This window comes from Cydia pomonella, chromosome 2 (genome assembly GCF_033807575.1).
Source record: "Cydia pomonella isolate Wapato2018A chromosome 2, ilCydPomo1, whole genome shotgun sequence".
In the NCBI taxonomy this organism is placed as follows: domain Eukaryota; kingdom Metazoa; phylum Arthropoda; class Insecta; order Lepidoptera; family Tortricidae; genus Cydia; species Cydia pomonella.
The window spans coordinates 26,652,344-26,679,869 of record NC_084704.1 but is presented as its reverse complement, the minus strand read 5'-3'; the positions used below and the strand labels follow the sequence as shown (position 1 = coordinate 26,679,869).

The 27,526-nt window shown below is 35.0% G+C and overlaps 1 protein-coding gene across 2 annotated transcripts in view; it reads left to right on the top strand.

Moving 5' to 3' along the window:
* The first annotated feature begins 2,697 nt into the window (after nt 1-2,697).
* The window catches only part of LOC133534759 (ATP-binding cassette sub-family G member 4), a 45,367-nt gene continuing 20,538 nt past the window's right edge, over nt 2,698-27,526 (top strand). The window contains exons 1-3 of one of the 2 annotated variants that reach the window (XM_061874022.1): nt 2,698-2,853; nt 9,121-9,248; nt 24,241-24,358. In XM_061874022.1, coding sequence (XP_061730006.1) covers nt 2,822-2,853; nt 9,121-9,248; nt 24,241-24,358 — 278 coding nt within the window. In that variant the 5' untranslated portion in view covers nt 2,698-2,821. Of the gene's footprint in view, nt 2,854-8,946; nt 9,249-24,240; nt 24,359-27,526 lie in introns of those variants that run through there. The other variant, XM_061874021.1, reaches the window with a different exon arrangement.

Sequence of the window (27,526 nt, the reverse complement as noted above, 5' to 3'; positions counted from 1 at the left end):
TCCAAGTGTTTGCTAATGAGATGATCAACTATTATTTAGCGCTAATATGCATCTATAAACCATGTTTTTTTGGCGTCCAATTTATATCAACAACCCTTTATCAATGCTCTAACTTTTTATGTATTTATATGTTTGTTAATCATGAGAACCGGTCTGGCATACTGGGCAGTAACCCTGCCTATGAAGCCGATGGTCCCAGGTTTAAATCCTGGTACGGGCATTTATTTATGTGATGACCATGCGTATTTGTTCCTGAGTCATGTGTGTTTTCTATGTATTTATATGTATATATCGTTGTCTAAGTACCCACAACACATGTCTTATTGACCTTCCTATGGGATTAAGTCAATTTGTGTAATAATGTCGTATAATATTTTTTAATGATCACAAAAAGAGAGATTAATTTACTTACATTTCAGATTAATATATTTAATAAGTAATTACTAGATTAAAAAAAATATGTTAAATAATGACCATTTCCACTGAAAATCTTCGACGAATTAATTTTGTGTCTAATCATATTGCATGCAAGTTCTCAGGAAATTTCACATATTTTATTTAATTACTTACACTGATATACAAATAAACATACAATTATCGATAGTTTTAGTACATCCCTAGTTCACAACTAAAAATAATATAAAATATCAAATTTTCGATGTGTTTAAAGCCTGCTGCACCAAAATAAGGTCAAAAGTATCTAAAGCAATACGTACCGGTCTTTATCCAAGTGAAATTTCGCCATAAAATCCCTTTTTTCGTGATTTTCTCGAGTGGCTCGCTTGCCACATATTTCACACTTAGTAAACCGTTTTCTCGGTGGCATTGTAACAAACTCGTTCTTTACTCTGATCACGGTTCACTATTTTCGATATTTTCACTAAATAATAAAGAAATTGCACGAAATGCCCAAACAAAACATTGAAGTCTTCACAACAAACAAAACAATTAGGCTGACAGTTGACTTAATGTAAACTTGACAGAATAAATAGCACTGACGTTTTATTTTTCTTCGTTGGCAAAGATTTGCGAAACAAGTTCCATACAAAGCTTATTTTGTTTCTAGTTGCGTCAGCCTGACGTGAACTAGTGATTAAGTTTTTTTTTTTTTCTTTTATTCAGAAACAAACAGTCATTCAATAACATTGAACAGTAGATTAAGCAGCAGTAAATTGACCTATAGTTTCCTTAATTTACATATCAAAATACGAAGCTAATGCACTTTTTGAATACAAAAATATCGTATATAAATGCAAACAATTTTTACAATACTTTAAACAAATATATACAGCTTGTCTATATACAGTACAAGTTGATTAACACCTAAAAATAAAATTAAACATCCAAGTCATGTGAAATTTAAGCTAAATAACAACCAAAGATGCATATATCTCAATTAGTAGAAAAAAATATGCTTATTTAGGTATTCTTAATACATATCATGTGAATGCTTTTTTCAGTAAAGTAGTTGTACAGTTAAATATATCCACATCTGTGAGTTTTTCATTATTATTAAACAGTTTACAAATACGCTTAATAAATGCATTACTAGCATAACGAGTCCGACTGCGAGGAATAGAGAAAAGGTCTTTTTTACGACACTGGCGCTCTCGTCTACGCGGAACACTGTTAGAAGAAGTTATTTAGTTATATTGTATGTCTATGTTATTTAGTATTCGAATCGAAGTTCGCCATGAAGGAATGACTACATCCGTGAAGTTCGCAAATTGCAGGCATCTTTCTCTCTCACTCTAATTACGCCTTTATTGGAGTAAAAGAGAAATATTCCCGCAATTTGTGAATTTCGGTTTTCGCGGTAGGCCCTCTGAATTAAGTAAGATGTGAATAAAAAAATAAAAAAATAAACGTTTATTCACATTTCATGCCTTATAAATATTTAAATATACTTCTGCCAAACCACAGAGTGGTTTGTTGGCAGACGAAGCTCCTATAATATGCAAGCTAGGTAGTCTATTTGTTACTTATATATTTATCTATTTAACCTCTTACCGCATGCGCAGCCCTATATGGCAGTTATAATATTCAATTCTATTGATAGCTATTAAAGTTTATTTTTAAACAGATATAATACTTTTGTTTACGACATGAAGTAAGGGGTTAACGCTACAATCTGATCATACAGTATAAAAATGCAGTGCATGTATACAATTTATAGCGTAATTTGAAGCGCTTTAGCTTGATTCAACTCTTTCAGTTGTCAACCTTACGGTACGAAGGCCTAAAAACTACTATAAACATTTTTTTTTCTTTTGGTAGCCCTAACACGTTCCGCTAGCAGCAGATTTCGTTAGTTAACTCTCTCAAAGTAAATCTATCCAAAGAGCATAATAATTATCCATCCATCAATTTAGTCGTTTTAATCTGTATAGAATAATTTATTGCAATGGTTAAATGAAAATTAAAATATCATAAAGATATTTTGATTGTAAAATAAAAAAAAAAAAATAAAAAAAAAATAGCCTTTATTTACAGGACAAAGAACAGTACTACTATCTCTCTATTATCTCCCATCTTTTGTATTCTTTGCCTTTTACTTGATTCTTTTTTGATTGTAATGCAATGGATCTTAAATACAGGAGAAACAAAATTGGAGTGAAGGTAAGGCTGAGGTAAAGTAAAAGCGTGTAAAAACAACGAAATTAGCACCACACTAACTTTAACTGTCAAACATTTGTCTATTGTCAATTAGCAGATGTCAACAAGTTTTTGTTTTGCATGATGTACAACTTTCGCGTCTGAAAAGTTATAATAATCTTACGCATACGCTAATTATAATACACATATTCATGAAGATTTGAAAATGGATAACGTATTCATTCTCAACAATTTGGGGTAAGTGTGTTGTATAAATAGCTATGATCTGTAAAGAATTTTCATCACATATCAATTTCGCTTGACCTCTTTTATAATGTTTAGATAAAGAATTTGCGTTTCTGCTGTTTTGCGAAATAAGAGTCGCGTCAACGTTTATATCATGCGGCGCAGTTGTATACGTGGCATGATCCCTCGTTGTTTTGTTCCTCTAGAGTAAGATAAGCCTCTCAAATGTAGGGTAGATTAGAAACAGTATTACATTGATTAAATTCCGGTTATAGTAGAATGAAAGTTGTCAACTTCTTACTCAGGGATGTCAATTTGTCTTTGGCTTTGACTAGATTAACTGTATTATTGCAGTAATGTCCAGTTTATTTTATAGTAGAATCGGCTTAATATCATCACGTTTAATACGATTTCTCACGTAACACGCCATTTTACACTGATCACTGCAACTTGTTTTCAAACATTTAATATGCCTGCTTGAGACTACTTTTTGATTTGGTGCTTAAGCAGGTTAAGCTTCTTAAACAAATTTTACTGTACTTCAAAAACCACTACATAGTATATCCAATGCAATATTTAAAAATACATATATCTGATCCATTGCACATCATAACATTGAAGTACTGTGATGTTAGTTCCTACCGTAAGTAAGTCCATCAGATAGTCTGGTATATAAAAATAAAAATCATTTATTTCATACAACACTGTTACACAGGGTCCATATGTTACAAAAAAAAAACTAAAACTATGACCTAAGCCTATACTTATAAAATAAATGGCCTCTTTGGTCCCCACCCTCCCTGCTCGCCTCTCCGATTAGGTTGTACATGCAGATCAGTGAACCGGGCAAGGACGACAGAGTCCAGCCTATCTCCTATCATCTTTAGGATCCCGTTTCCGCTCGCCCACATTCGCCGTACAATGGACGCCGACTTTTTCCGCATTATTGCATAAAAATCATCAACCGCTGCGTCAACGAACATTCCCGAAGCGCTACAAAAGCGGGGGAGCCGAAACAGGGCCCTAAAGACATTATTATATTGCACTCTCAATGCGTTATACGCTCTCTGACTAAAGTGTACCCATAAACCACTTTATAGAAACTTTGGCAATAAGCAGTAAAGAGTTAGTTTTACAGGCACAGAACAACGCGTAAATCTATGAGCCAACATATTTCCTCGCACAGACAAAGACCTACGTTCTCGTTCCAAGTCCTTGTCATCTTTGAGATCATCAGTCAATATATGGCCGAAATATTTGAACTGTGACACCTGCTTGATAGGCATATTGCTTAAGAGAAGTGGTGGAATGGAATAAGAAAATTTATTTTTACCTTTAAAAATCATGAACTCACTTTTCCTAACATTATACTTCAAGCCATGTGTCTCAGCATATTCCACACATACATTTACCAACTTTTGTAAGCCATAGAACGACGGGCTGAGCAGCACCATGTCGTCATCATAACTTATGTTGTTTACACTTACATTATCTATACAGCATCCTACATACATGCTGCTCAACTCCCCGATCAGCTTATTAAAGTCGGAGTTTAGGGGCTTGGCTTTTGCTGAGATCTGTAGCTATTTACAGCAAAAGCTAGTTAATCTTGTCCACCAATTTTACATGAATTTTTTTTTGTCGGGATAGCCATTTCAATCGTACCATCCTTTTCTCGAAACTGTTCAGTCTATCTTTGACCCGCCTATAACTTCATTGTGGATAAAACTAGATGCCTGAATTTTCAGTAACCAAGCAGGCATAGGTACCAAAAAGGAAAAAAAAAACTATCTACAAAAAAAAATTGATGCCATCAAAAGCATAACTTCTAAAAAAAACCAAGTCTCGCAACTCAGTTCTTCTACCGTAAAAAGTTGTGAGATCCACGTAATACCAAGTTGGTTAATTTATTCAGTCCCTACTTAAGGGACCTTCTGTCTTAAGTTATTACATAATTAGCTATCCTAACAACATCTTATAGTGACCATATCAATATTAAAAATCAATAAAAAAAAACAAACAGAATGACTTGCCCAGATAGATTGACTTACATGTGGCTATTTGAGTTTCCTTTAACTGTGATTTCAACTGGCTTTTATTTCTATATAATTATATATAATGCCCGGGCATTATGAATAATGGTAAGCTATACCGGGCCAAGTGATTCATTAATATCTAAACTTCATTATTTATCACACTGTCTGGTCATTATGAATATTCCTACGTGATCGTTGGGCAATTTGATAATAAAGATACATGTGATGAGGTGCGGACGTCAAATGTTTCGCTGTTTAAAGCGCACTGTAAAGCGCTCATTGTTTTTGGTTAGTTTTGCATTGAATTTAAACTGAATACGGATGGACGCGGACGGGTCTTATTTTCGTAATTCAGTTTGGAATTATAGTAAAACCAACTCAATCAATCTTTTTACTCCCCTTTCGGTGGGACTTGAGGTAGCCATTTCAGGGCTGGGCCCTTTTTGGCGGCACTCTAACAATCGCTCGGAGACTAAACGTCTCCTGGCAGGAGAGGCATACGTTAGCCTCGATCTGACGTAAGTCTTATAGATCCCCAGCTTTGTGCGGATGGGGAGTCAGGATCTGGGTGCGGGAGGCTGGGGTTTCACCTGCGGTGTCTTCTGCGGTGCGGAGTTTATCGCTGCCGGAGATCGATCCGGAGCTGAAAAGTGTGGGTAGGTCAAGATTAGCCCATTATGGACTACTCGTACCTCACGCAGACGCTGCTGGATGGCAACGCTTGTCTGGTGACGATCTTGGAGAGACGTTGTGATTGTGACGATGAAGCGGTCGTCCCGCTCTGAAGGGCACTTTTTGCGGCCGTTTCTTGGTCTTGAAGTAAAGTGGAAACCAGTGACAGTTCCAGTCCGCTGTACGTTGTACCACCAAACTGTAATTGTCTTAGATTCAGTTCGGCAGCTACTGAATATTGGCTACGTCCCTCTTGTAGGAACTGGATAGCTTGAGCTTCAGTTGGTACTTATTTTTTTTTATTTGACTTCTATTTCGTTCTAACTGCTTCAACTGGGTGGATTCTAAACTACATTTAGAACTCCTTGCTAATAAGTCCAAATCCTAAGGCTGATTATCCAAATTGTTTAAAATTATATGTATATTCCACTTATATGTATATTCGACGACCGGTTTGGCCTAGTGGGTAGTGACCCTGCCTACGAAGCTGATGTTCCCGGGTTCAAATCCTGGTAAGGGTATTTATTCGTGTGATGAGCATGGATATTTGTTCCTGAGTCATGGGTGTTTTCTATGTATTTAAGTATTTATATATTATATATATCTTTGTCTAAGTACCCTCAACACAAGCCTTATTGAGCTTACTGTGGGACTTAGTCAATTTGTGTAATAATGTCCTATGATATTTATTTATTTATTTATATTCCAAGTTTTATAATCATAGGTTTTACGTTATTTGAGTTTACTTTAATGTCAAAAATAAAAATAATAGTATTAAAAACATGTATTTTTATTACTCTGCCCAATAGGTGAGAAGCAGTATGTATAAATTCAAATTGGTCCATAACATATTATATATGTCCTAGACTGGACTTCCATTGTTCACCTTCCAACTTCCGACAGTTCCGATTGCATCATCAGATAAGTTTTGTGGTAGAGTATTATGGCCTTGGCATAAAAATGATGGAAGATCCCCAGGGGTTCCTTACCATGCCACAACTTTTAAAATTAATTTAAAAGTTTTTTGTATACCGTCTAACTCTTGGTCGTTTTTTAATATTTGTTGTTAAGCAGTATTTTGCTTTATTATCACACCAAGTTTGGGTTTGTATGTTTAACGGTTACGGAGAGAGAAAACATTCGGCTGTTGTGTGCGAGGGTTTTGACGGTTTGAGCTCGATAAAACCGGCAAACTGCGCATAGGGCCACCCGCCTTGCAGGGTTCTGTAACGAGAAGGCTTATTTTTAGGGCTAGGTAACTTTTTGGCACATTTGTAAACGTTTTTGTTATGGGATAAGGACTATTAACGGTATGTTATTGCTGCTGTTAACGATATATTTTTTATAATTTATTTAACCCTTGTTCAGGCCGCACCAACTTACAAGGTTTTCCCAAAAAATCCAAATATATTCCAATTAATATAGTTTTAATGATTCATTTGAAAGTACAATCTAATTTGAACCTTCAATCCGAATTCTAAAGTTTTAATTCTATATATAAATCGAACTATGCTTGAAAATTGGTTAACTATGTTGAAATATGTTTCGTCTGTATTGTGCATATTTATTTTCCAATATTAGCCGATATTCATGGGATTGCTTTAATTCATCAGAGTTTTATCCCTATCCTATCCTACCCTACTATTTGCTATAATATAGTCGGATTAATGTAAGAATTGATTTTTAACAATTATGAATTGACCCTTATATGTATGAAGCTTCAACTGATTAGAATAAATAAATTTAAAACTGTCAAATCAATCCTTACGTTACTCCGACTATAACATTTATTGCATTGCCACTGTCTTAATAATTGCCTGGATTTTAATTGGTGAAACTTCTTAACATGTCAGACCAAGACAAGGCTGCAACGATTTTGATAGCACACGCAGTGCAAGTGTTATTTTAATCGTCAAACGTCTATGAAATTATGACGTAAAATAACACTTGCGCTGTGGATGCTATGAAAATCTTTGCAGACTTATCTTGGTCTAACTATATTTCAATTGAAACTGGGATAGCCAGACTTGTAATATTAGACGGGATTAACCCCTTAACGCGTGTCATAAAATATTTTGTTTAAATTTGAACTTTAAAAGCTGTCGATAGAGTTGAATATTATAACTGCCATATATGGTTGCTTATGCGGTAAAGGGTAAACTTGCTAACTGATATAATTTAATAGTAACTTCGTGCCTTGTCAGTAGTAATAGTAACAATGGCTTACGTCACTTTTGAGTTGTTGGAATTTTGATTTTATTTTAATTAGGTGTGGTATTTTCAAATATCAGATAAAGTTATCAGTCAGATATATATGCTGTACTGTATGCTGAGGGTGTTGGCGGAGCGCCTGGACTGCCCGCTAACAAAGTACTGGGTTGATGTGGTCATTGGTAGGACCAAGTAGTGAATAAATTATTTTCACTGCTTGCTTCTGCCAATGGAATTGTTTCCCATTTTTTCCACTTTTGTTTTATTTTGTTTGTATGTAAATTAACTAACATAGTCTTTTTAAGTTTTACTAATTCTTATATGGACATATATGTCTGAAATAAACAGTTTTAATTTTTAATTTTAATATATGTATATATATATATATATATATATATATATATATATATATATATATATATATTACCTGGGCGACCGAGCTTTGCTCGGTTATAACTATTTATTGTAATATGGTGGTGTATAGGTGATAATGATAATCTTAACTACATTTTTTCACTAAATTAAACTTGTCTAAAACAATAAAAATTAAAAAATTATATATAAACTTGAACATATAAAAAAAAAAACAAAAGTTAGTCATTGGGCGAGATTCGAACCCGTAACACTCGTTTCTAGCCGTCCGTGTCATAATCCGCTGGACCAGACGGACAGTGGCCGGCAACACGAAATTAGCGACCCTATTCTGCATCGAAAAAAAAAACGCATGAAAACTCAAAAACACGCGTTTTCCCAAACATAAGACTAGATCTAGATCGATTGTATACCCCCAAAAACCCCCGTATACCAAATTTCAGCGAAATCGTTAGAGCCGTTTCCGAGATCACAGAAATATATATATATACAAGAATTGCTCGTTTAAAGGTATAAGATATATATAGCACGCTCCCTTTCTTTCACATGTAAGAAGAAAAAGAGTGTCATATGTATCTGACAGATAACTTTGTCTGATATTCGAAAAATCCGACCTTAGTCAAATTTAAAATAAAAATGACATAATCGTTCGGGAGCCGGCAGCCTGCCACTTGAACGGACTGTTTTAATACTTTTAATAAGTACTTATTGTTTTTGACATGTTTATTTATTTATTTCCAACAGCAGAGCGCAAAGTTCAAAACTCGTATAATCACTTGTACGTCACAGCGTTGCTTTGTCTGACTGACATGCATTCAGTCAGTGCTCGCCCGCGGTGGAGGCCGTACGCCCCACGGAACAATCCACTTGCCTTTGTCACGTAGGCATGCGTTAAAGTTGACAGTTGTTTATAGTGTTGAGTCAAGATGAAAGTGGACAAAGAGCTATGCGTGGCGGGGCCGGAGACTGTACCTATTATTTCCGACAGGAAGGGCAGCCTGAAGGTGGCCATCACGCCGCTGCAGCACAAGACCCTCACACACTTGCCGAAGCGACCGCCAGTGGACTTGGCCTTTGAGGACCTCACTTACAGGGTCCAGGAGGGAAGAAAGAGCAGTAAGTAACTTTAATATCAACATCGACTTATTGTACAGCGGAAACACAAATACTTATTCGCATTTAAATTCAATGAATAGAGTCACAATCAAAGAAAATAAATTTCAACTTATCTCTTAGATACCTAATATTTAATATTAATGTTGTACCGACATATCTGAAAAAAAAAAAACCGTAGTAACTCTCTCAGCTAACATTTTCTCCAGTTTCACTTTTATTTGACTCTACCTACTTTATTATCTAAAACAATACCACCCTTAATCCTATCTTCCCGTCAACAGTACACGAAGTCTATAACAATTCAATAGGTAATGAAGTTTATAACCATAATAAAATATATCGTTAATATCAATATTACTTACGAGTACATTCATTTACCGCTTGAACTTATACGTTACTATACGTGTTTCTTTTAGAAAAAGTAGAGCAACAAGTTCAAATAACCATGATTACAAAGATTTTCCTCGTTCAGTAGTTATCAGTGCTCATGGCCAACTAGTAGCAAACGGCAATTAAACGACGCGTGTTTTGTTTTATTCAGTAGATTTTAAGGTTTGACGTCAACTAATTCAAATGAGACCAATCGTTAACTACCGCTAAGGTTTTCGGCTCTTTGCAGAATCGTATGGATACTTTGTATTTTGTAGGTCCGCATGACCTTAGTCTCGGAGCTCCAATGACATTCAGAAGGAGCTTATGGCCGATTTCCAGCTGGTTCAACGCACTCAATGCACATTTTTTTGCCTACGTATACTGGTATTTTATGATTTTACCTTTACGGCGTTAATTTACACCTTTGCGCACATCGTGTACGAAAAGTTTTTAAATAACACCTACCTAAATTGCTCTTTCGGTCACATGTTAGTTAAATACACTTACAGTTACAATGTAATTTATGAAATAGAGCCGACTGACTAACTTTAAGTCAGTATCGTTAGGATTTCAAAGGTAGTAAATCCACAATTGTACTTAGAAAGTGCCTCATGCTGCTCGCTAGCCGAAGTTTGCCGATTCCAGGTCTAATTTATACCTACGTTTTAATATATAAATACACCTACGTTTTAAGTACATGCACTATGTTTTAATGGACATATAACGTAACACGTGATTCTAATTTTATCTGAAGATAACGTCCAAATAAGACGTACATTTCGAAGAAGTCTAAATTAGTACTTTCATTCATATCACGATCATTATTATATAGGTACAATCGCAGAAACCAAAAAGGTTTCTCACTTTTGAACCCTCACTTCATTAAAATAGTGTCTACACTACACAGCTAAAAGCCCATGCTTTCTTCAATAACAACCAACCAAACACATTAACATATGGCAAAATGCCGTTTCAACGTCACTAATGAGAAATGCTACGTGCAACTATGTAGCCCTTAGGTACTTGGACGCGTAAACCTAAATTGGCCCCATTATTAGAACACCCGATAATGGGTACCGTAACGACGGCGACACCGATATCATTAGTATCATTAGTTTAATTATTAGTCTGGCCTTCTTAAGTCGTTTCATATTTCAGAACGCGATAACAGCCGATCCTTGTGTCGTGATGCGTTGTCCCATTTGCATTTACAGTACAAGACATGCCTATTATGCTATGTAATATCCATATTTGTCAATTTGTAAATTGTAAATCAATCTAAAACATCAGCTATTTTACAAAGTAGTACATATCGATTACATTATTATTTCGTCAGAAATAAATGTAATAAAATAAATTCGCGATAGACCCCATAAAATAATGTTTTTTTAGTATGTGATTTTTTTTTGAGGCTATTGTTTTCCACTGCTGGGAAAAGGACTCCCCCCTCTTCTTCCACTCGTCCCGGTGTGGTTGAGCTAAGAGCCTATTAAGATATTGATAAGTATTTAATGCGAATATACATTTGTCACTAAACGCAAGTAGCAAATGTATGAACTCGCGCTAAATACTAATCAATGGGTAAACAAGCCCTAAGGCATGACCTTTTTCAACAAATTTCCATTTTCATTTAGGCCTTTAATACTAAAATATACAACTATGAAATGTAGTTAATGTTTTGCTCAATGAAGTCTAATTTCACTAGAACTATGCAATAGACATGAAATCAGGCCAGGGGAAAAACACTGCAAACTAATCTAAATCTACCTGGCCAATGGCTAAACATAAAGCAGACATATTAGGTACATCTTATTTATGGAATGGAAAATGGAGATGGATATCATCAGGTTTTCGTTGCTTGTTAGCAATTAAATATAGTGAATAATTATCTAAGTGGCCAATGCCCTAGTCTCGTCAAAACGATTTTATTATTGTTTTCACCCATCACGGAACAATATGTTCCCATGTTCCGGACATTTGGAAGGCGTGCGCGGATCCGAAGCCAACACGTAGATCCCCTTTTGACACTTTAATGAGGTGTAAGGGGTACACTGAGCGAAAGCTGCCGTTGCCCGTGTTATTGGACGCTTGCGGAGGCAGCACCAGCCAGGGTGTATAAGAAGTTGACGGAATTATCGTGATTATTAGAATCTCTCATTTGGTTTAAACTCAAAATTAGCACTCATAGCATTTTTGCTAACAACATCAACATTTTAACATTTTTAAACTTAACTAAGTTAAATAAATATTATAGGACATTATTACACAGATTGCCTACGTGACAGTAAGCTCAATAAGGCTTGTGTTGTGGGTACTTAGACAATGATATATGCTAAATATGAAGAGGTAAAAGACCGAGTGAGGAATGTCGAGATCCGACGTCGCACCAAGGTGCAAGATGTCAGACACGTCACACGTCATTACCAAATTAAAATGGAGCTGGGCGGGACATGTTGCCAGGCAGAGTGATGGCAGGTGGTGGCAAAATGTTAACGGAATGGTGGCCGCTTTCAGACGAAAGGAGTGCCTGGCATCCGTTGGTTCGTTGGGTGGACAATATTCTGAAGATTGCGGGTCACTTCTGGATGAGATTGGCTCAGGACCGGGATAAGTGGCGTACTGGAATACGCTTATGCTCAGCAGTAGGCGATAAAAGGCTGATATGATGATATGCTATTATTGTCTACTCTACTGAAGTACTTGTTTAGCTCGGAGAAACGTACGTTTGCATTTTATTTTAACTGCTTTGTGAAAAGGTTGTGCTCGTCAGTGAGTAACGCCTCATCTCTGGTATATGCAAAGTGACTTTTTCTGCTTTACCATTTATAGGTTACTTACCTAATAATAAGTTAATCATTATCGTTATGTTATGACTAGTGTATACGGTGCCATAGGATACATTTTAACCGACTTTTAAGTAGAGGAAGTTTTTTTTACGAAAAATACCTTTTCCGAATTTTTGATCGCTTTCTTGTTAACTGTTTTATGAAGAATTACATAAATAACATGGCAAGGGATTCAAACAGGATTTAAGATAATAAGTTGCGTGCAATTAATCGCCCTGACAATCGCGCTAATGACATTGGTTGTACATTTTGATTAGATTAGGTTAATGCTTAGTTTTGTTATCGTTGTCTAAAATACTCATTTTCTTTATTCATAATCAGTATTCCGATGAATTTCATTACATTGAAAATTGATTAAAAATCTCAATCTCAAATCTTATAAGCAGGGTCACCATCTTTAGACCTTGATGAACTTAATGGTAAAGTTCAAAAGCCGGACAACCCTGTTTTACTTCATGAGTTTTTTTCCTTGGCATGCAAATTTTACTTATATATAATTGTTAAAATTTTGTTTATATGTGACCATACAGTACAGATTACAATACATTGCATTTATTTACGCAAAAAATTATACCAATCACCAAGTTTCCAAAACCTCATTTTTATTATCCAAATAACTTCAATACAAATGTGTAACGATTATTCCGATGCACGCAAAACAAACCAAATATTTGGATGACAAAGCTTATTATAATAATTGGCATATATATTTATCTGGTCAAAATCATCTTCTAATTCATTGTCATTCAAGGTAATCGTGTAATAACTGTTTATTTTTGTTTTTGTAATTTCCGTGTGCGAGTCAGTTGACCTTCTACATTTTTGATGCCGCTTCATGTTATTAGGAGATCAATAAAACTACGGTTTAAATCACTACTAACTATAAATTTACCTACATAATTCCTTTTAGATGATAACTGTACTGGCTTTCTCGAGAGAACACGAGTGTTTTTTAAGTAAAAATTAATGTTCTATGTGTTTAGTGCAGGATTATTATTATAGTTTGGCCCAGGACTGTTTCATTTCAATCATAGACAGAGAAAATGATACTGTATTTGTCTTACGCTTAAAAAAGGATGAGTATAATTTTCATGGTTCTTACTGACTGACAAAAGTTGTGTTTGCCAGACGATATTTACTTAATTTATTCAAACCATTCTATAACGAAAGTAGTAATTAAATGTAAATGTATGTTTATTTTCCGTTTCGTTACACAGTGGAATTACAACACATAGGCAATTAGGCATGAAAAATTAAAATTGTCCCTGTATCTAAAAATGTCAAAGACAAGTGAATTAATATTGTAAAATGTAAGGTATTGAACAGTAATGGGCATAGTCCTTTAATACCTGGTTTTGTTACCATCAATATTGCATTCTCGGAGATATCCTCATTCCGCGGTCCTCCAAGGTTCACCGCTAGTAGTCTTGGATATCACGCAACTTGCCAATTAACGCTACAATAGTTTTCCTGTCCCTCCGTAATAGAAGTTTCATGTGCAAGCATAGTGGGTGTTCTTGGCAATTACCCCATAATTGGTCACAGGACATAATATGCACGTGCATATTCATAATTGCATTGTACACGTGCATTTATACACGAGCAAATTGTGTGCTAAATGTGATTGAGTATCAAAAGGTGCTCATCCACTGATTCGTGGTTTTACAGATCTATTAGATGTGCTCTAGATATTTACATATATTTAGAGTTGTGATCAGAAGTTGAGACACCTTCATTTATGTCATCATCTTGTTAGACACATTTCAATTATTAATGAACAGCAGTTTAAGTGGTGTAGTAACAAACTTGTAATTAAGAAAGATTGAGCTAATTTGGTGTACTTTTTCTTGAGGTAAGGTTTTGATTAGGTTAGCGCTTAATCGGCTTAAAATAGTCAAGCTGGCGGGTACCGAGTGGCATGAACGCTCCGTCACAGCAAGGTACTCGTAGTAGTGCAGGCACGGTAATGACGTCTCCATCATGACTTCGTTTTTCGTCACATCAAAATAAACTTCGTCCATTGCCATTGTAACAGAGATGTGACTTATTTTAAATACTTGTATTTAAAATGCAAATACAAAATGCTAAATACCTATTTTGTATTTTGTATTTAAATACCTTTTAAAGAAAACTATTTTGTATTTTATTTCAAATAGTTTTTGGAACCTATTTTCTATTTTCAAAATACAAAATACTTTTTATTAGGTAAAGTAAGTAGGAGTTACAGTCTCTTCTGACGTTACAATCCTTGCAACTCTCTCATTCTTTTATGGCGACCGGTCTGGCCTAGTGGGTAGTGACCCTGCCTATGAAGCCGATGGTCCCGGGTTCAAATCCTGGTAAGGGCATTAATTTGTGTGATGAACACAGATATTTGTTCCTGAATAATGGGTGTTTTCTATGTTTTTTTTTGTTTTTTTTAGTTTATTTATTCACTATGAATTTTTTGAAACAGGGTTTAACACAATAAGCCACTATTGAAAACCTCTAGGGTTTATGTAATAGTTGGCGAGATCGCGCGGACTGATTTGCGTTTGCTTAATACTATTATTACATACTTAGTTATATTTTCCTGTCGAAGCTGTTATTGTATCTATCGTTTTAATATCGACCTTATGTATATGTATTTAAGTATTTATAAATATTTATAATATATCATTGTCTAGTACCCACAACACTGTGTAATAATATTACTGTAATAGTAATAATATTACTGTGGGACTTTCAATTTGTGTAATAATGTCCTATAATATTTATTTATTATTTTAACATGGAACTGGTGAATCTGTTTAGTAACGCCGCAAATGACCACAAGCGTATCGAGAGATTAAAAATGTGGAATCTTAACCGTTGCAAGGGTTTCAAGGCACGAGAGGTATACACACTTTTCTGCCCTGATGAAACACAAACGAGACGTTTTCACCAACCAACGAGAGGTATATACTAGCTGTAAAACATTACAAATCTAAATGAATGCTTTTAATAATTGACCGTTAAAAACCATCACTTAAAAGTCCATTCAACCGGTAAACATGAGGAGACACAAAATTTGCACTCTAGAGGACTGATATACACACTATTTTTAAAGAATAAAGAAAGCCTTTCCAATTTGTTAATTCGGTTTAAAGAATTTTTGATTTCTCATAAGAATTTTTTACAATTCACTTACATGAGAATTAGGAGTAAATAAGTTAACAATGTACGGGTGAGCGTATGCATGCATATTTACATTCACACAATACTAACAAGTGCCTTAAATTACCTTAAAATATATACATATCTACAGTTTTCATTTAGTGTAACTACGCAAAAGGCAAAACATTATTTCTGCACTAAATGCGGGTCATTGACATACAACAAACTCATTAATTTACCTTAGTAGGATTAATCTTAGCTGTAAGAAAATAAATCTAGCCATACGCGACCATATACCGCTCAGTACAAAATATAATTAGCGCAATTTTAGTATTTTTGTAAATTTTTATTGGTAAAAAATGTGATCATATAATGTTATTTACTTAAGCGTATTCGATACATATACTTACATTAGTGGGTAGACTAACAAAATATGCAGTGAGTTGATGCTTAGCTGATGTGTTTACGCCGAGCGTGCTGCACACTTACAGCGATAAGAGTCTACACAGATTAAGGATGAATGGAAGTGGCTTAAAGCGCGCTGCGGACATCAGAGCGCACTTGGTTAGTTACAAAAGATTTTAGTAATTTTTTGAAAGTGGGCATAGTTTTAGCGTCTTTTATGCTTGTTGGAAGCTTATTATATAAATTTGCTCCTTCATATAAAATAGTTTTTTTGCCATAGTTAGTACGTGGCGTACGAAGTATTAGACTATTACAATTTCTTAATTTAATTTTTTGTACGTCCTGTTTTTTTTTTAAAGGATATTTGAATATGGAGGTCTTTTTGCAAGATTTTACGTATTAGTACACATGTATTGTATTTATAGCATTGATTGATGTTCAATATTCTAGTTTTTTTTTGTATAAAGTGTTAGAGGGTGTAAGGTAGTCATAGTTAAACAGAACTTTCAATAGTTTGTTTTGTGCTCGTTGAATAGGTTTTAAGTGTGTAGCAGCGGCAGAACCCCATATTTCGATGAGGTAGTCGATATGAGGTTTTACAAGGGTGTTATAAATAGTATATCGAACTTTCGTCGGGAGACAGCGGGTTATACCACGCAGGGCGCCGGTAAGAGAAGTCATTTTGCATTTAATTTTATCAATGTGTGTTTTCCATGTTAATTGTTTATCTAGTACAAGACCAAGATATTTTTCATGTTCAACTCTGTTAATACACTGATTGTTTATTTTTAACGGTTCTATTGAATGAAGTTTTTTTATTTTTTGGTGCAAATATTATAAAATTTGTTTTTGTAACATTTATAGTTAAGAGGTTGCCCTGAAACCACTTATTTAGGATATTCAAGTCCGTTTGAGCTTCACTTATAAGGTCCTGAATCGAATTACCGAAGTAAAACAAGCTTGTATCGTCAGCATATAGAGTCGGGTCCCCCTTGAGCCCGATTTCATGTAAGTTATTAATGTAAACCAGGAAAAGTAATGGCCCTAGTATGGACCCTTGTGGTACTCCGCATGTAACTGGTAGTGGCTTACTTTCCTGTCCACCTAGTTTTACTATTTGCTTTCGGTTAGAAAGATAGGACTCAAACATCTTAAGCGCAGTTCCAGTTATGCCCATGCATTTTAGTTTATTTAAGAGTATTTCGTGACTGACGGTGTCGAAAGCCTTCCTTAAGTCGATAAAAACTCCAAGAGCTACTTTCTTTTGATCAATGGCTATTTTGATTTTAGTGACTAGATCTACAGTTGCAGTAAGTGTATTAGATTGGGATCTGAAACCATATTGTTTACTGTACAGAAAATTGATTGATTGCAAGTGTTTTTCGAAACGATTCTTAATTAGATTTTCTATTATCTTTGACATAAATAATTCCGAGCAATACCTACTAAATTTTTAATTCAGACTAGGTATTCACTATTTAAGAGTACCTTTTATCGCAAAGTATTTGTATTTTAAAAAAGCATTTTGAAAATACCTATTTTGTATTTAGTATTTGAAATACAAATCTGAAAACTATTTTGTATTTTGTATTTGAAATAGTATATCAAGGAAGTATTTGTATTTTGTATTTAAATACTTTTTATAAACTATTTTTCACATCTCTGCATTGTAAGCCATTGTATGGAGTACGCCTTAAACTGTCCACGAGGCACATGTTCCTTTCTATCCAACTCAGGGATATGAAAGCTACTTATACTCGTATTTTGCGAGATATCCTCCGATTGCGATTGTTTTTGATTATAGAGTAAGAATAAAGAACATACAACGGGCAAGTTAATGAACCTCTGCGAGTTTGTGATCAGTTATTAGTAGGTACAGTCAAGGTAAGGTACCAAAAATATGTATACTCGACCTTATTGCCCATACATTAAAGTAGTGTGTACATATTTTTGCCACTTTGTCCGTGTCGATATTTAATACCTTGACAGTACCTACCTCCGTGACTTTCTTCCGGATTTCTAGTAGTTTCACTACATCGAGTAGGACCCTATAAATCCTTAAACATTTTATGTGCTAAGTAATTTAAGTTAGTAAATACGTATATAATACTCGTAGTTTAATATTCAGACGGATGCGTTTAATTTACGTCGACGGACGTTGAGGTCTTCCTCTATAGTTTTGAAAGATTAGAAAAAAATACATTTCACCTATCAAAGGCTGATTTATTTTATTTTTACAACATGTCATTATACATGTAATCCATTTATAAAATATAAATAGATGAATGAAATACAAGATAGTTAGGTAGGTTAAGAGATAATCGATCTTGTACCTCAAAAATTAGAAATTGATTATACCTACGTATCTATACTATGTAAGTTAAGTACCTACTATCTGACCGTCGGCCAATCTTAAGGCAATGATATAAATTCTGCCAACAAGGGATCGGAAACCGGTATTTTTTGTATGGGAACGAAAACGGTATTTTTTCGTTCTTTGTTAATTACTTCATTTCTAATCAGGCAATATAATAATACGAAGTCGTTATCTGAAAACACAACTGAGTCCTACATTTAGAGTATAAAATAAACCGAAATATATGGCTATTTCGATGTTTTTGCAAAAAACCGGTTCCGATCCCTGCTGCCAACTCTTAGTCAAATAAGTTGCTCATCAATATATATTATACATATTATGCGAAAAATCATATCAGAATCCTACTTAGAGATTTTCATAATCTTATCACTAAATATAGGTAGATACAATAGGTTGAGTCACGGGAATCTGATAATATAAGTCAGCATGTAGTAGGAGTCATTAGTACAAAATCAATGGGACATAAACCGGGATTTGTATTTTATCTTACATTTATAGTAGTAGGTACCATATGGGTATTTATTGTAGGTAGGTACCATATCTTATCTGTCGGCCTTATTCCACAGTAATGTCATTAGAAAAGGAATACCTAAAGCAGTAACTAAAAATGATAATTTTGTACCCTTATCGATTTTTTTACCCCCCTGTCACAAAGTAATTATGTCGAAACGATAAAAGAGTATCTACGGGCTTAAAAATAAGATACAATGACTACTAGAAGAACATATCCATTTCTAGATCTGATTAAACGGAACGGAACCAAAAATAAATGCAACCAACAGAAAAAGCTGCTTATATTAACGTGACGTATATTGTTCATGGTACGTTGATGTTTACGCCTTAACAACCTCGGCTGGCAGCTAAAATGAGCGGTCGTGCGGGTTGCCTCTATGTACCAATTGTTTTAATAGCTGAGGAAACGCCAGTTGCGCCCACGCAACCGGCTTTCCGGCGGGCATTTGAGTAGCCAGAGATGGTGCTCGGCGATTTCTTAAATATTTGACAATTCATTTTATAAGTATGATGTATTGAATAATTTGTTTTAAGGGCTACATTTAGGTATTATGTGAATGTCAGCTATAAATTGGTGCGTGTACTTAGTTAGGACTTCGTAATGGGCATTTGACGGCGCTAAATAATTTGATGTATTGCGATTTCTAACGGCCCTGCAAATTACGAAGAAGATCATTCAGTTTGGTAATTATTAATCGACTCCTAAATTAATTAATATTTGTCTATTAGAAATAATAATAGGTGGCTGCGTTGCGTTTTAAATATGTCATTGCCATCCTTAGTTATAGAGATGCATCTGCATTGATGTAATAAGCAGGGTCATGACGCTCGTAATATGGTGTTATCTACAACTGCAGTCTGCTTCAAGAACATAATATATCGTCCACTATGTTGGAAGGTCGCATGTGGAACAATCTCATTGTTTTTTACAGTCTGGTTTGCAAATCATCACGACAATTTTATTGGTTTACAGTGGCCATCACCATCACATTTATCGGGGCGGTCAAGGTGCTCACAAACGTCTGATTGTTGAGATATTTTTGAGTACCTGGGCAGCTCCGATATATCTGATGGCTACTGTACAAACAGCTTATCTCCCTAAACGCATACACCGTATTCGTTTCGTCGTGGGGAAAACATATGCCTCGATAATTCCTTAGTTGAGAATTTTGAGAGTTCATGAACTCTGGCAAGTTCCACGACTTATGAGTATCCGACATCATTTTAAAATGTTTGATTGTCTAACAACGTACCTATTATAATAGTAAAAGGATATGATTACACGTGCATTGTGACAGTGATAAGCGCTACCTGTTCATATCTGCAGATTAATAATAATCAATATCGATATCCTAATTAACATAGGCTCTGATGAAATTTTTATATTTTAACAACTTTGATGTGAATAAATAATTATAAGTACAGTCAGCGTCAAATTCTTTGTAGCAGTCAAAGTGGCCAAATAGTTTGGTACACCATACTAAATATATGGTGTATCGAATTATTTGGCTACTTTGGTTGCTGCAAAGTATTTGACGCTGACTGTACATCATAGGCGTATGCGTACCTCATGTACCTATAGATATTTTTTATTGCAGAGCTATAGTAGTGACCGATCTTAAACTTTTCTACCGTTTTCCGATAAAATGTCAAAATCCGCGGCACTTGAGTTTCAACTCGCAGGTATTTGCTTTATTTAAAGCCTTTCACTTTCGCGCTGTGATCGTTATGATGACCGAGGTGAAAGCTGATGTATGAGGACAGAGGACGTAAGGAGACAGTATGGTTATAATATTTAAGATGTGTACGGCTGCATTAGATACAATTGGTAAAACTTTTTCAAAACGAATATAGAGATTTAGGCGCTAATTCTTCTATCCTGATCACAAATGATGTGGTGATGATGAAATAGACAGCAGAAGTGATTTGAAGCGATATTATTAATAATTGTAATTTGTAAGTCGTATGAGTTGTAAGAATTAGTACTTATCTGGGCTGTTGCTTGCGTTTATGTACAATTGGACGCTGCAAAGTCATGTCATAATTACCTTCGAAATATACCGTTTCTAGCACAAGGTTGTAGCGATTGCCGATATGGGCAGTGGGGCAGCGTCATTCGTTTCTGACAAGTTAGTTATAGCTCTAAAAGTTGTTAGAGAAATCTGGAAACTTACAGGTAGAAGCCATGTGTCTGGAATCGCGAACATGTGAAACTTCCAAGTTCGTCTTTCTCTGTCTCTATCGCTTTTGCTATATAGTAGTGATATACCTAGGTAAACGTGTTTGATGCTCTTTTACTCAAAGAACTTAAACACACTTGGGATTAGGACTATTCGCCCATAGCTCGTGCTTTATCTCTTTCCTGCAGAAATTTCTCATATAAATAGCTAGTACCTGGGCGACCGAGCAAATGCTCGGTTATAACTATTTATTGTAATATGGTGGTGTATAAGTAATAATCTTAACTACATTTTTTTACTAATTTAAACTTGTCTAAAACAATAAAAATTAAAAAATGATATATAAACTTGAACATATAAAAAAAAACATAAGTTAGTCACTGGGCGAGATTCGAACCCGTACCACTCGTTTAGCAGTCCGCATCTTAACCCGCTGGACCAGACGGACAGTGGCCGGCAACACGAAATTAGCGACCATATTCTGCGTCGAAAGAAAAACGCATGAAAACTCGAAAACCCGCGTTTTACCAAACATAAGACTAATCTAGATCGATTGTATACCCCCAAAAACCCCCATATACCAAATTTCAGCGAAATCGTTAGAGCCGTTTTCGAGATCACAGAAATATATATACAAGAATTGCTCGTTTAAAGATATAAGATTATGATAGAGTCTGTGCGGAAAGAGAAGAGCCGTGGAATGTATGGGGCCCAATACAAGCCACGACTATTCTCTTTCCGAAGAGACTACAAGTATTTCCTTAAAAGTAGTACTTGCTTACAAGAACACTACGTTCAACACTGAGTTTTAGTTAACCATACATACTTATGCTGACATCAATCCGAGTAGGTTAGAGGGAGAAACTGTATGACTAAATACATACTTATCTGAGAAAGTAATACGCAGGTCAATGAGACGTCGATAGTATAGGTAGGTAGTCAATTTATAGATCTTAAATTTAAAATGCCTATCGTCTTTATCAAATGTTAAATTTAGCCTTTGACGTTTACAATTTTTGACTTATCTTATATGCCAGTCTCGCAGGATTTACTTATTTATTTATTTAAGGATAAGTAAATTTCTATTAAGGGAAAGATACAAATTCATCCGCTTATAAACGCGTTCGATGCCTAATCTGTGATGTGCTTGCTGCCGACACTTTAATCATTGAACTAAATGTGCGTTGATACAGAGTGAGGTGGAGTTTGTACTGTGACTAATAACGCACATTACCACAAGCTGACAAAGGAACTTTAGAACAAAACATTTTGTCCTTAACGTTAAATCATTCTTGACTAGTGGCGTTGTGTGCTGTAGACCTCACAATAAGTTTGAAACATATGAAAATTAATAATAATTACTTCGTTGAGTAATTATCACAGCGAACTCTCAATGGTCTCAAGTGTTATAGACCTTATTGGCGCTTGAGTCCTTAAGGCTAATTTCCGCCATTTTGAACACCGAACCTGCTCACAAAATTTCACGAGAATCGGTTAAGAAATGCGACCTGCAGAGGAGAACATCTGGATATACGAAAGCATTTTTGCCTAAGCTAAAACGGAGTTCTTCACGAACGCTCGGCAATGATAACCTACAATAAAATACAAAACAATATAAATACTCTTTATTGCACACCTCAATACAGAAACAATACAAATAAACAACAGTCGGTCTTATCGCTAAAAAGTTGAAATTATTTCGATTCCATTTAATTCTTTCAATTCGATAACTAGGAATGATATGGTTTCCTCGACTAGTTATTGAATAATTTCGACATCTAACATCGTTTATCGTTCAACCGAGTTTAAGAAACTCTTTTTGTTGTGTATCGGAACAGGCTTGATATTTGAAAAACAAGTACAAATTTTTGTAATTAAAATCATCATTTTGAACACTTAAATCGCTTAGCTATTGTATAATATGTTGTTAATAACAAATCAGTTCATAAATATCCAGAATGTCCTGTTTCATAACCTATATCTATACTTTTTAGGACACACGTATAATTACGTATATACTGCGCACTCGTACGGTACGTTTTGACTTTCTGATAGTACCTACTATCTTTATAGGTAATACTTTCTTTCTGGATAGAACTTTATAAGTACATATATACCTTACTGGCACGGAGCAAAACTAGTTGTGATTAGATAATGGTTATGTGTACGTTTCTTACATAGTTGAACCAGTTTTGTTTAAGAGTTCCATCCACGATGAGAAGCAAACATTGATCTTTATCTGATTTCTATAGTGGTTCCTTTACAAACCTATAGATTTTTCGTCTAGGTCTTGTAAGTATTTACATAGTACGGTACGCATATGCTGATGTACCTTTTAAACGCCTTTATTATTTTACATAATTTATCCTTAACTTTGAGCTGCAGTTAAGGCCCAGTAAGTTCGTGTTCTTCTCTCACTCTCACTGAGCGTAAGCGGGAGCGAGATGGAAGTGCGTGTCCGGGAGCGCGGATATCATGTTTACTCGTATTTAATATAATTTTTTGTACGTTTAGTAAATAAAATAAAAAGTAATCGATACGATACCTCAAACATGATATATTATCGATTTTTATAAGCAATTTTCATATGTATATCTTTTGTGCATAATGTGTTACACTTTATAAAAGTGGATTTTAGAGCTATGTTCAAGACTTATTTCTATCGAGCGAAAGTCAAAAAATCTGGATTCGAATCGATACAGTCCCTCGAGAAAGGTCTCAAGATTGCTAATTAAATTTATGTCAGTAATATTTTTATCCAGAAAAAAGACTTTTTAAAAACTCAGTTTTTTTAAACTACCGCACCTTACAAGTAATATGGGTATTAATAGTGTGCATAAGGTCAGTTGTTTTTGGTCACGGACACACTTTATGCGATTTCGAAACGTATGTACTCTATTATTCCTGGTTCCATTTCATTCGATATTATTAACAAAATTAATAATGAATATTAGTAGAACACTTGCTTTGTCAGTCTAGGTCTCCAATTCATCTAAACCTCGTATATTGACAGACATGGAATCTGTGAGGCGCGCCACTCGGTACTATTTATTACTTTGTCGAATAGTTAGAAAGAATTCGGTGATGCGTGTCTTCGCATATAAGGATGTGTATTTCTTATATCATGTGTATTTTGGTGTATTTAATTTGTTTGTCTTGTGCAGATGTGAAGACAATTTTGAAGTCGGTGTCGGGGCGGCTGCGGTCGGGCGAGCTCACGGCCATCATGGGCCCCTCGGGTGCGGGCAAGTCCACGCTGCTCAACATACTCACAGGATACAAGTAAGCTAATCTTCACTGGCATGAAACCATGTTTATTTAAAGCATTATGCATACTTAAATGAGACGCCACTGTTCCATATACATATGTTACGTATGAGCGTATCAGACTGAGGCAGTACAGTTAGTAGTATCTCTTGCCTTGGACATTAGTATGACAATCACAACCAAAATAGGTGTTTCGTAAACCAAGATTGGTAGAAAACGCTAAATATGAGCGCTTCTTTGCCTAAATTACGGCTTCATTATATCAAATTATTATTTCATTTCAAAAGTGAAGGATTAATTCAAGTTGAAGTATATACAGGGTGATTCAGGAGACGTGAGCAGGATCAAGCTTGAGCATTCAGTAAGTTATAAGCAACTGTTTCGTACCAGTATTTGTGAGATTAACGTTCTTTTATTTTTTACTGTTCAAAAAAAATGTTTTAATTTATTTACGCCATGTATGGTCACCCTCTTTGTTTTATCCATAACAAGTGACAAATTGAATGTCATCGGAGTCTGGTTACTTTTGAAAAATCGTATCTCTCTCAAGTGTGACATTTTGTTTTCTTCATAATCAAACTGCTGTCATAACGGTTAAAGAGGTTTTATCTTTCTTAATTAAGTGTTGTAGGGTGTCCATGATTGTAGATTATCAAATTTGTCCTTCCCAAAAAGTTAAATAACAGAAATAAAGCGAGATTGTTTTACTTAAATATGATGATGAACGGTTCATTATCATTTACTGATTGTGTATGCTTAGTCCTGCTCACGTCTCATGAATCACCCTGTATAGGTTAGGTTTTGACATTGGAGCATATTTTACGAGGTTGCATACATGCATTATCTCCTTCTGTGTGTGGTGTGAGCAATTGAGTATACCTGAGTATGTAAAGTTTCATAAATAATGAAACTAACGAGGCGAAAAAAAGTTAAATATGTTTACGAAACACCAAGTCACAAAAAATCGTGTTCCTTGAATCTTATAGTCACTGTAGAGACAGGTTGTTACATAATTATCTCCTGAAGCAGTTTATTAGCCCCGTTCAGATAATCCTTATATTTTTTTTATAGAATATATTTAATCAACGGGTATTTTATCATTCTATGATGAGTTGAGTCAATTTCGTAATGCAAATTGCTTTTGTTAGATGAGAGTTGAATAGTTAGTAATAGTTACTATCTTTCAATTATAACGATATTCCAATGAAATTAGGACATTGAATTAATACGTGTACTGTCTAATATTTATTTTGATATCTTCGAACATAAGTTATACATTTTCGGCAAGACTAAAGTAAACAGCTTGAAGCCTCATACATCGGTCTCGAAACCCGAGTGCCTCGACATTACCGGAGAGTTGTTGGGCGGTGCTGTCGACGTATGTACTAGTTTGCCGACTTGCGTCAACCACTGCACAGTAGGTATGTGGTTTAAGGCAAGAGCGATGAGAAACCCAATGTGCTGTTTACTGACTTCTCACAAGTTGAAATGGGAGAATCAACTTTTTAGCGTCACTCGTTGCCATGGTTACGATTAGTTGTCCGGGGGACAAAAGTTCATTGAAATACTGATTTTATGGTACTTAAATATATCAAACTTGCGTTTTTGTGGTCGTTATAACCAATGTCCATAATGGGCCCCCTACTAAGCATGTTAATAGAACAGCATACAACGTCTCTTCAAACAAACTGTGCCACAGTTGTCCCTTGGACAACGGGACAGGATAACAAAACAAAAAAAGTTGACTCACCCAAATATACCTATGATGGCTGGAGCTGGTATCTGTACTCCGTCCCGCGCGCACATACATTCAGCAATAGGCAATAGGTAGAAGTAGCATGGTCACATGAGTTTGTCAAGAGAGCTAGATCGTCTAAAGAATATTTTCAACATAACGTTTGATGACATGTTTGGACAAATTGTGTGTAATTGTTGAGTCTGGTTTTGTTTAAATATGTACTAACTATATCTGCACTGTTCACTTTGTACGACTTTGGCCTTTAACCTCTGTTCGCCTTTATCTGTCCGCTCCTGCCCTTAGCGAACACTACAGCCTAGTCGGTTGCTGCCATATTGCACGTTTAAATCATTCACTCGTAAGTCGCAGCGTTTTTACAACACGGCCATGCGCGAAATAGGAATTATCCTAACCATCATAGCCGACTTTATTACTGCACACATTTACGTAACGCTGTTTACTGAACTAGCTAAAGACGTGATTCAAGTCGTGTCACATAGAAGGATGAATTATAGGTAATACATATGATAAATGAATTAGTCCCTTTTCATTAATACATGCTTACAATTACTCAATTCAATCTCACATGGCTGTTTAAAACTGCTTCCCGTTATGCAATTGTATATGCTTACACTTACACGTGCAGTTCTATTCACGTGGTGAAACGTATCGTTATGCCGATTTAACATGTTAATAGATGTCTTTGATGAATTTTAATTTTCAGAATGAAAAATTATAAATTTTGTTTGCCGTTGCTTTCTGATGACCAAAATAGGTTGATCTATGTGGGATTGTCGCCAAGTATTTGTTTGTTATTAAGTTTAACAAGGCCTGTCACGTAAAGTGTTTTTTTAAGTTTGTATATCCGCACAATAAGTACCTACTAGTTCCTCATATTTGCCACTAGAAGATTGATTCAAAGTTAGTGCTTAAACATTATACTAATTAGTCAAATATTGTTATTAAAAGCAACCTAATGTAAAATGGGTTTTTTTAATAATAATAGGTACATACTACAAAGTTACAGGAACAGATTGTTATGGATAGTATTTATTATGTAAGTAACAAGTAGGTAGGTAGAGTATCTTCATAGTATTATTATTGAAACGATGACGTTTCTATTGATTACCTACTTGTTGTTTGCTAGACGATCAGAGTTCAAGTTGCCATGCAATGTCCGGCTTAACGGAGTTATAGGTTAAATTACTAATTACAAATGGATTCTAAAGTATGTAGGTATATTAGTTCATCTTTTGTTTTATGTTTTATGTGAAGGTAATTTATTTATTAGGTTGAGTTAAATGAGTAATGAGTGTTATACACCTTTAAATTATGATTTTGAATGATACCTTTTTTATTACGTTAATTTGGATTATTTAGTATTTCATAGTTAGTATTTTCCTCGCGTTGGTGTAGTGCTACAATTACAATAAAATGTTGAAAAA